General features: G+C 36.4%; 2 protein-coding genes across 2 annotated transcripts; one reads left to right on the forward strand and one right to left on the reverse strand.

Moving 5' to 3' along the window:
• The first annotated feature begins 3,210 nt into the window (after positions 1-3,210).
• LOC17890617 (calcium-dependent protein kinase 9) lies at positions 3,211-6,391 on the forward strand. Its single transcript, XM_006297316.2, has 8 exons — positions 3,211-4,326; positions 4,654-4,797; positions 4,881-5,033; positions 5,154-5,269; positions 5,350-5,517; positions 5,593-5,720; positions 5,824-5,923; positions 6,013-6,391. The coding sequence occupies exons 1-8, from the start codon at positions 3,594-3,596 to the stop codon at positions 6,091-6,093; spliced, it is 1,623 nt and encodes a 540-aa protein (XP_006297378.1). The 5' UTR covers positions 3,211-3,593; the 3' UTR covers positions 6,094-6,391.
• Positions 6,392-6,721: 330 nt separating this feature from the next.
• LOC17893052 (ribonuclease 3-like protein 2) lies at positions 6,722-8,569 on the reverse strand. Its single transcript, XM_006297804.2, has 4 exons — positions 7,994-8,569; positions 7,659-7,814; positions 7,207-7,571; positions 6,722-7,105 (listed from the first exon to the last, which is right to left on the reverse strand). Exons 1-4 carry the CDS (start codon positions 8,462-8,464, stop codon positions 6,925-6,927), a joined length of 1,173 nt encoding a protein of 390 aa, XP_006297866.1. The 5' UTR covers positions 8,465-8,569; the 3' UTR covers positions 6,722-6,924.
• Between the last annotated feature and the right edge of the window lie 58 nt (positions 8,570-8,627).

Genomic DNA, 8,627 nt, shown 5'->3' on the forward strand with positions numbered 1-8,627 from the left:
TAAATTCCACTATATATATATTATCTGAATGAGTTGTTTATCGCTATTTGCCATTACTATAGACTACAGTCGTTTAGTCACATTAGTAGTAGCAGTCCTAATTATTACATACTTCTAGTGTTTGGATTCTTAATGTGTGAGACTATGTGGCAAAAAAGAAGTTTTAGTATTTATGAAAGAGTTTGGATAGACTAATTTTTACTGGATTTGCGGGGTAGCTCTCCTAGATTTATGTTTCATATAGGTTAAGCCACTAAAAGTTTAAGACACATGCTTGTCTAGTAAGAGAAGACATGTATCTAAATGAGTGTAAGATAGGCTTAAAAAATTACTATTGCGACATAGCCAAAACTTTTAGTGGTAGACTAGTAATCTACTGATTTGAAATTAATAAATAAGAATGTGAAATTGGTTACAGTATCGAATAAAATCAAGTTTCCTTATATGCTTTGAGATTTTTGTGGATTAATTGAAAACAGTGGAAGAAAAAAATAAGACAGTAATAATTTTGTAGAATCAATCAAATACAAAAAGTCCTATATACCGTAACTAGGTTTTGAGTCTTGACAAGCCTTCAATTGTTATATATATTTTGGGGATATCAATCGTTATATGTATGCGTGCATCTCAAGCTAGAGGCGGAAGGAAGAAATGTGTAGGAAACTTTACGGAGAAAAAGGAAAGTTTAGAAGGGGTTTGATTGATCCGCGATGTCCAAACTTCCAAAGGACTTGTCGGATCTTCTAAGGGATTTGGCGGAGGAGGTGCTCTGCTGTTTTGATTTATGTAGAACAGAGTAGCTAGGCTGCGTTTAGCTTTAAAATTGGCAAGTAGGTATGCTTAGGTTTGAGTTTCCCATTGTAATTCTTGTCCTTATCAGTTTTACAGAATGTAAGTAGAAGATTGTGGAAAATTGTGGAAAAGACAAGAAGATTGTGGAAAAGACAAGAAGACAATAAAGGTTGGCATCTTTGATGTTTTAAAAGTTGGATAATTAAAGAGTATAAGACCATCCTGCTTACATACATATACAGTTTCTATACGTCTGAAATGCTTGTAACCAAAACCAAATTGCAGCACACATCTGAAGGTCATGGACTCATGGGCCACCTGCTTATCCCGTGTGCTCGCAGGCCACACCAGAATATTTAGGTAGTGCTTATGCATTTGAAATAGTTTAATTGATAATTGCTACAACAGTACAGGTTTCAAACATTAGCAGAGACAAAGTATAAAACGTTAAGGCTATCGAGGAGAGGAGGGTCCATAAAGACAGGATCGGACCACAGTTGTTTGTTGAGTTGAGTTGTTAGTTGCCACTCATATAGTAGTTTGTTCCCATTTGGGATAATTGGTTATATCATACCCAACATAAACTTGAATGTTCAATTCATACCTAACATTTGTCAATATATCAATACATATCTAATATTTAAAAAAATTCAAATTCCATACCCGAACTTTGCAAATTGTAGAAAATCATACTTCCATTTTCCCGACTGCTGACATGGATGCCATGTCACTGATGACATTGATGATGTGGTTGCCACATCTTTGATGACGTCATTGCCACGTCATCATATTTTAAAACAAAAATAAAAATATTTTTTTTTTTTCTTATATATTAATATTATCAATAACAAGTATCACTTTTGATTTTTTCTAAAGATTTTAAAACTTATTTTCAAGGTTATAAACTAAAAATTTGTAATTCCTCTTCTAAAAGTCTTCAAGTCGCTTTGAGTAAAAACATAAATTATACAACCTTATATATTAATTTTTAAAAACATAGATATAAGTTAAGATACAAATACAATATTACCATTAATGAGAAATTGTATTTTGTTTTTTAAAATACAATTATTCCAATGGCAATACATGTAATTAAATATTTCTATTTTTGTCTTCCACTTAAAACCGTCTTTCAACTAATATTTATATAAGGTTATTTTAAGTTTTATGTTCTCTACTAAAAGTGGCTTGAGGATTTTTTTGAAGACCAATTGTGAGTTTTGGATTTATAATCTTTTAAAAATTAGATTCGGTTGAAATAATGGTTCTAAATTTTGAAAACAAGATTTTAAATCTTTACATAAAAATCACAATTTTGTTGGATAATATTAATGGAGAATGAGAGATTTTTTTTTGAAAGATGATGACGTGGCAACCACATTATCGAGGATGTGGCTACCACGTCATCAACATCATCAAAGACGTGGCATCCATGTCAGCAATATGTATGACTTCATACAATTTGATAATTTTAGGTATGAAATTTAAATATGTTAAAATGTTAAGTATGTATTTGCACATAGACAAATGTTGGGTATGAATTGAACACTCGCTATTAGGTTAGGTATGAATTGGTAGTTTAGTCATTAGTGGTAGCAGTCCTTATAAGAAAACAATCTAAATGATTTCAAGATAGCCTTAACTATTTTTTTCTCCTAACGATGACATATACCCCTTTGCGGCCATGCGTAGCCTAAATCATCCTACCACCACAAATATTTATGAAATCAGTCAATGACAATGGGTCAACTAATCTTTTCAAGCAATTCGTCAATATATTATAGTTATTTAATTATAACGTAAAACCCAATAACACTAAAAAATTGTATAAGACAAGAAAAAAAGAGTCATTTCATTAACGTCTAAGAAACTTTCTGAATATTGATAATTTCAAAAACAAAGAATAGAATACATTTTTAGGTTTCTCTTATAAAAAATGCAGGCATTATGTCGTATAACTTGTGTGTAACTAAGGTATTACGTCGAGAAACAAGTCAAATTGTCACACACACGGACACAGTAAAGAAAACAAAACACACCTTCAAGTCCTTACTGTAAGCAAAAGTGCCAATATCAAAACATCAATTCTGTTTTTTATACTCAAGCTGCTCAGATTAGCTTAGCTCCAGATGTTACATATATTATTCAGACACAAGATTTAAGCCAAAAAGATAAATAGAACAAATGTTTCTCATCGTTCTTATTTGACCAGGAACCATTCAAAGATAAAAGAACAAATTAAACTAATTAACCAACTTACAAAAAAAGTCTATGGTCTATGGAAGTATTAGGAGTCTGACTCGGTTTTGATATGAGTCGTCGTACTTTTCAACATCTATCTACTCAGATAAAGCTAGCCGTCCTCTTATATAATAGGAAGCCACCACCACTTCTCTTCTTCTTCATCTACTAATAATTTCATGCTTCTCATGTTACATTCTGCAATTTTTCAACTCTTTTGATTTTGTATATTATTCATTTGTTTTGTTTTCTCACCAATCCATCTGGCGAACATTACTTCGCTTGATGCAATTAAGGTATATTATCTGATGAGGTGATGCTTCCACGTCTTTATACTAAAATATTCTCCCCCAATATTTTTTAAAAAAAATCCGCACTTTCATTTTCCTTTTAATTTCTCTGCTGTCTCTTCTTCTTCTTGATCATCTTCAAAATTTGGCTTCTTACAAAAGTTGCGATCTTTATTCTCTGGGTCGTCGGAATTTGAGCTATTTTAGCTGAAGTTCTGATCTTTCTTCTCTGGGTCGTCGGAGTTTGAGCTACTTTAGCTTTTTAGAGTCATGGGCAATTGTTTTGCCAAGAACAATGGATTGATGAAGCCGCAGCAAAATGGGCATACCAATAGATCAGTTGAAGTGGGAGTGACCAACCAAGATCCACCGTCGTATACTCCACAGGCGAGAAGCACTCAGCAGCCGGAGAAACCAGGTTCCGGGAATAGTCAACCGCCACCGTGGAGGACGGCGGCTCCAGCACCAGCGCCAAGTCCCAAGACCACAAAGAGCAATTCGATACTAGAGAACGCTTTCGAAGATGTGAAGCTGTTCTACACATTGGGTAAAGAGCTAGGTCGAGGGCAATTTGGGGTAACGTATCTGTGCACTGAGAATTCGACGGGGAAGAAGTACGCTTGCAAATCGATCTCGAAGAAGAAGCTGGTCACGAAAGCTGACAAGGATGATATGAGGAGAGAGATTCAGATAATGCAGCACTTGAGTGGCCAGCCTAATATTGTGGAGTTTAAAGGAGCTTATGAGGATGAGAAAGCTGTGAATCTGGTGATGGAGCTTTGTGCTGGTGGTGAATTGTTTGATAGAATCATAGCTAAGGGACATTACAGTGAGAGAGCAGCTGCTTCTGTCTGTAGACAAATTGTGAATGTTGTCAAGATTTGCCATTTCATGGGTGTGTTGCACAGAGACTTGAAGCCTGAGAATTTCTTGCTTTCTAGCAAAGATGAGAAGGCTTTGATCAAAGCTACTGATTTCGGCTTGTCTGTCTTCATTGAAGAGGGTAAAATGACAGTTTTCTTTCCTGTTTTTTCTTTTGGTTTATTGGTTGAGTTGAATCATCATCATATGGGGGTTTTAGTACATTGATGCAGTTGATTTGTCTCTAGGACATAGATGAGTAAATGGTTTTTGTTATATTACTTGTGTCTTCCGTCTCTTGGTTCTGTGAATTGCATAAAGATTAGACTTTACTTGATATTCAGACTAGGGCATATAGAGACAACACAATCTGATGAACCGTGACTTCACTTGTTGAGATAACTATTTGTAAATTTTGATGTTTCTTACTGTTCATCATTTGGTTGTTTCTTCTTCTTCTTCTTTACAGGAAAAGTGTATAGAGATATTGTTGGCAGTGCATACTATGTTGCTCCTGAAGTCTTACGTCGTAGATACGGAAAAGAAGTTGATATCTGGAGTGCTGGAATTATATTATACATTCTACTCAGTGGTGTGCCCCCGTTTTGGGCTGGTAATGCGCTAATTTTCTTTCTCTTTCTTGCTCTGCCATTTTTGTTTATGTGTTGCTGACAGATAAACATGGTTGATATGTAGAAACCGAGAAAGGTATATTTGATGCTATATTGGAAGGCCATATCGACTTTGAGAGCCAACCATGGCCGTCAATCTCCAGCAGTGCCAAGGATTTGGTGCGTAGAATGTTGACTGCGGATCCAAAACGGCGGATTTCCGCTGCTGATGTTCTTCGTAAGTAACCCGCATAACCTTTTAAAGACATTTTACAGAGCCACAACACAATGAGAGGTTCAGAAAGTTTCCAATATCGGACATTCTTGATCCAGAGACTTGCTTTTCTATTTTTTGCAGAGCATCCATGGCTTAGAGAAGGTGGGGAAGCATCGGACAAGCCAATTGACAGTGCTGTTCTCTCAAGGATGAAACAATTTAGAGCAATGAATAAGCTAAAGAAACTTGCTTTAAAGGTAAATATACAAATATGAAATGTGTTCCTGTGGTACAATCTGGTGTCCTTTTTCGTTATGCTCATTATGAGATTCTATAGGTCATAGCGGAGAATATTAACACAGAAGAAATCCAAGGATTGAAGGCAATGTTTGCTAACATAGACACAGATAACAGTGGCACAATCACTTATGAAGAACTGAAAGAAGGATTAGCCAAATTGGGATCTAAACTCACGGAGGCAGAAGTGAAGCAGCTCATGGATGCAGTAAGTTGGTCGAAACTATTTTCTTACATTCCATTTCTTACCTTTGAGAACTCAGATTCCCGGATTTTTGATTAGGCTGACGTTGATGGGAATGGATCAATCGACTACATTGAGTTTATCACTGCAACAATGCATAGACACAGGCTTGAAAGTAATGAGAATCTTTACAAAGCATTCCAACATTTTGACAAAGATGGCAGCGGGTAAGTAGCTCTGTTTTTCTCGGATTTTGTTGATCTTCAGTTCTTCACCGATATATTTATAAGGAAGATGGTGAGCTTTTTTGGGATCAAAATGTGCACACAGATACATTACAATTGATGAACTGGAAGCTGCATTGAAGGAATATGGAATGGGGGATGATGCAACAATCAAAGAAGTTCTCTCAGATGTCGACTCTGATAATGCAAGTTGAAATAAAAGTCTCCTCTTTATCTTCTTCTTCTTTCAAGGAAACTAGACTTTGACCATAATGTTTTGATGCTCCTCTTGCAGGATGGTAGAATCAACTATGAAGAGTTCTGCGCGATGATGAGAAGTGGAAATCCACAACAACAACAACCGCGGCTGTTCTAGTGGACATTGCTCCTGGAAGTCATTTTGTTTGTATCTAATCCAGAAAGTCAGGAGCGGAATTAATCTTTTGTTCAGACAAAAAAAAACACATAAAGAGGAAGATACTCAAAACTCGGATTGCTTGTGTTTTGGATTTTTTTTTTTCACTTCTGTTTTTTGTCCTTTGTGTTCTTTGAGCTAAGGCTGTTGTGATATGAGAGAAAGAGAGGTTTCATTTTTAATGTTAAGATTTTGATTCTTCCTGTGTTAACAATTTACCTCAGATCCTCTACGTTATATCAATGTCAAATAGACCAAATAGCGCGTAAAGCAGAGCAATATTTATTTCACTATATTTTAACACATTACAGAGGGATAAGCATCTTTGAGCAAATGGCTTAGTTCGACTCCAAACTTCCCCTTAGTGGGGTTAAGATAGACTAGTGAGCCCAAGCCAGTAGGTTCGAAGAAAAACATGAAATCGAAAGTGATGAATGGTGTTAGACTTAGACCTCCCACTATAAGAGATTCAGATGACTAGTGTTAGCTAGCCATAGCTATTCAGAGAAAATGATTGGGATATTTTTCCCCCAATAGCAGTAGTTACAACTTACAAGTATTGCACTTTATAAAAGACAAGACACCCATGGACTAAAAAAACAGCAAGAAAACCAAACAAAAACAAAACACATATGTAGTCATTTGCCTAAAACATAAGACACAGCTTCTTGTCATAAACTGTCACCTTATAAGAAGATTAAGAAAATCCAATTTGAATGAACCAGAAGTGGTCACAGGGTGTTTTGGTTCAAGGTAAAATCACTATATAATTTTACAAACGATACAATACCATTAGAGATAATGTGATTTTCTCAAGGCTGTAATCATGTGGTAAGCCGCGGAGCATTCTGCTTTCTTTATCTTGGATTGTTCATCTCCCTTCATGTATAATGTATTTCCTTCTGTTGGGATCTTAATCTTAGCTGAGCAAACAAATAATTTTCCTTGTACCAAGCTTCTCTCTTCCTCAACGCTGAAAAGAGTAAAGATCAAATCAATTTAACTTTGGATCATGGTCTTTGTAGTCTTAGTGCAAATGGAAGAGAGTGTGAAAATATAGGAGTAAGATAATACCTGTAGATCGGTTTAGGCCACTTCTTCTTTAAGCAAATCTCATTCAACTTCGTTTTCGCATGTTTAAGCTCAATGCCTATACTATCCTCATCAATAACCATTTCAACGGGCATAACTTCTGACAGCTTGCGTAACGCTTCCTTAGCAGCGATCAGCCTTGCGATATCTTTATTCTCAGCTCTCCCAGAAGCCAAAAATTCATCATCAATATATATATCAGCAATGCTGCTACTGCCATCTTTCCGATATCTGATGTTGATTCGCTTCTTATGCTTATGACATATTCTAAAAAGCATAGACACAGGTTGAGGTTGCTTCTCCAAATCATCCAGTGTAACTATTGGTTCCAAAAGACCCCTAAAGATCTGCAAAGCCACAGTAAGAAGTTTTAACTTTCAGAAACAAAAGACAAGACACATAAGTAGAGATCTAAAGAAGAAGTAGACACAGACCACCCAGAGTCTTTCTAGATCAAAATTGACATCAATATAAACAGCTCCAGCTAGAGACTCCAATACGTCAGCAAGAACTTTCGGGGCTTTGACTAATCCACCATGTGCCACTGAGAGATCATCTTCTTTCCCCACCGCCTCTGTGAACTCTTTAACCTATCAACAAATGACACACCAAAAACACACAACTTCCTGAGAATATTACAACTTTACAAGAACATGTCCTCGCAATCAAACACAATCTAATCTAAGAGCTCCTTCAGTCTTACGATAGTTTAAATCGTTTCACTACAAGAATCACTCTGTTCCAACCTAAGGCTCTTCATAGGGATTACCTTTTCATCTAAGGAAGGAGCATTGCGTCGAAGAAATCGATAAAGACCATGATTAAGAGCGACACGAGCGAGTTTCTCAGTACTAACATTAGCTGCTCTCAAGAGAGACAACTCGTGTGGCTCAAGGCTAGGGTACGTTAGGTATAAGTAATTGGAGATGGCTAGACCAATAGCACTATCGCCTACGAACTCAAGCCGCTCGTAAGAAGGATGGTCTGGACAAGAGGTGTGCGTAAGCGCTTCCTTGAGAAGACTCTTGTTCCTGAATTTGTAGTTTAGAATCTCCTCCACAGCTTCCATAGACTCCATCTCCGGCGAAACCGGAACAGTTGGTGGTGATGGGGAGAGAGCATTGTAGAAGCGGTGGATATCGGGTGGAGGTGGCGTTGGTGGAAGATTAGGACGTGGGTTGGATAAGTTACAGCGAGTGATCGCCGGGAAATTGTACTCCGGTGAGAAAAAGTGATCCATGGGAGAGGAGAGAATCTAAAGCGACACTGATGATGTTTTTATTATTCTTTTTTGTATTTTCCCAATTCTATTTACTTTTGACTTTCTTTTTTTCATTGACTAGTTTAGTATAGTCTTCAGGACAAATTAGGAAAAGAATTAAAATCGTGTTTTTTTTTTTTTT

Source organism: Capsella rubella, unplaced genomic scaffold (assembly GCF_000375325.1).
Source record: "Capsella rubella cultivar Monte Gargano unplaced genomic scaffold, Caprub1_0 scaffold_3, whole genome shotgun sequence".
In the NCBI taxonomy this organism is placed as follows: domain Eukaryota; kingdom Viridiplantae; phylum Streptophyta; class Magnoliopsida; order Brassicales; family Brassicaceae; genus Capsella; species Capsella rubella.

Excerpts from the sequence above, each read along its gene's own strand:
- LOC17890617 (XM_006297316.2), top strand. The coding sequence starts at position 3,594 with ATGGGCAATTGTTTTGCCAAGAACAATGGATTGATGAAGCCGCAGCAA. Across the intron at positions 5,034-5,153 it reads TTCCGCTGCTGATGTTCTTC|AGCATCCATGGCTTAGAGAA; the intron begins GTAAGTAACCCG and ends TATTTTTTGCAG. Across the intron at positions 5,924-6,012 it reads CAGATGTCGACTCTGATAAT|GATGGTAGAATCAACTATGA; the intron begins GCAAGTTGAAAT and ends CTCCTCTTGCAG.
- LOC17893052 (XM_006297804.2), bottom strand. The coding sequence starts at position 8,464 with ATGGATCACTTTTTCTCACCGGAGTACAATTTCCCGGCGATCACTCGC. Across the intron at positions 7,815-7,993 it reads CTCCTTCCTTAGATGAAAAG|GTTAAAGAGTTCACAGAGGC; the intron begins GTAATCCCTATG and ends ATTTGTTGATAG. Across the intron at positions 7,572-7,658 it reads ATCTAGAAAGACTCTGGGTG|ATCTTTAGGGGTCTTTTGGA; the intron begins GTCTGTGTCTAC and ends GTGGCTTTGCAG.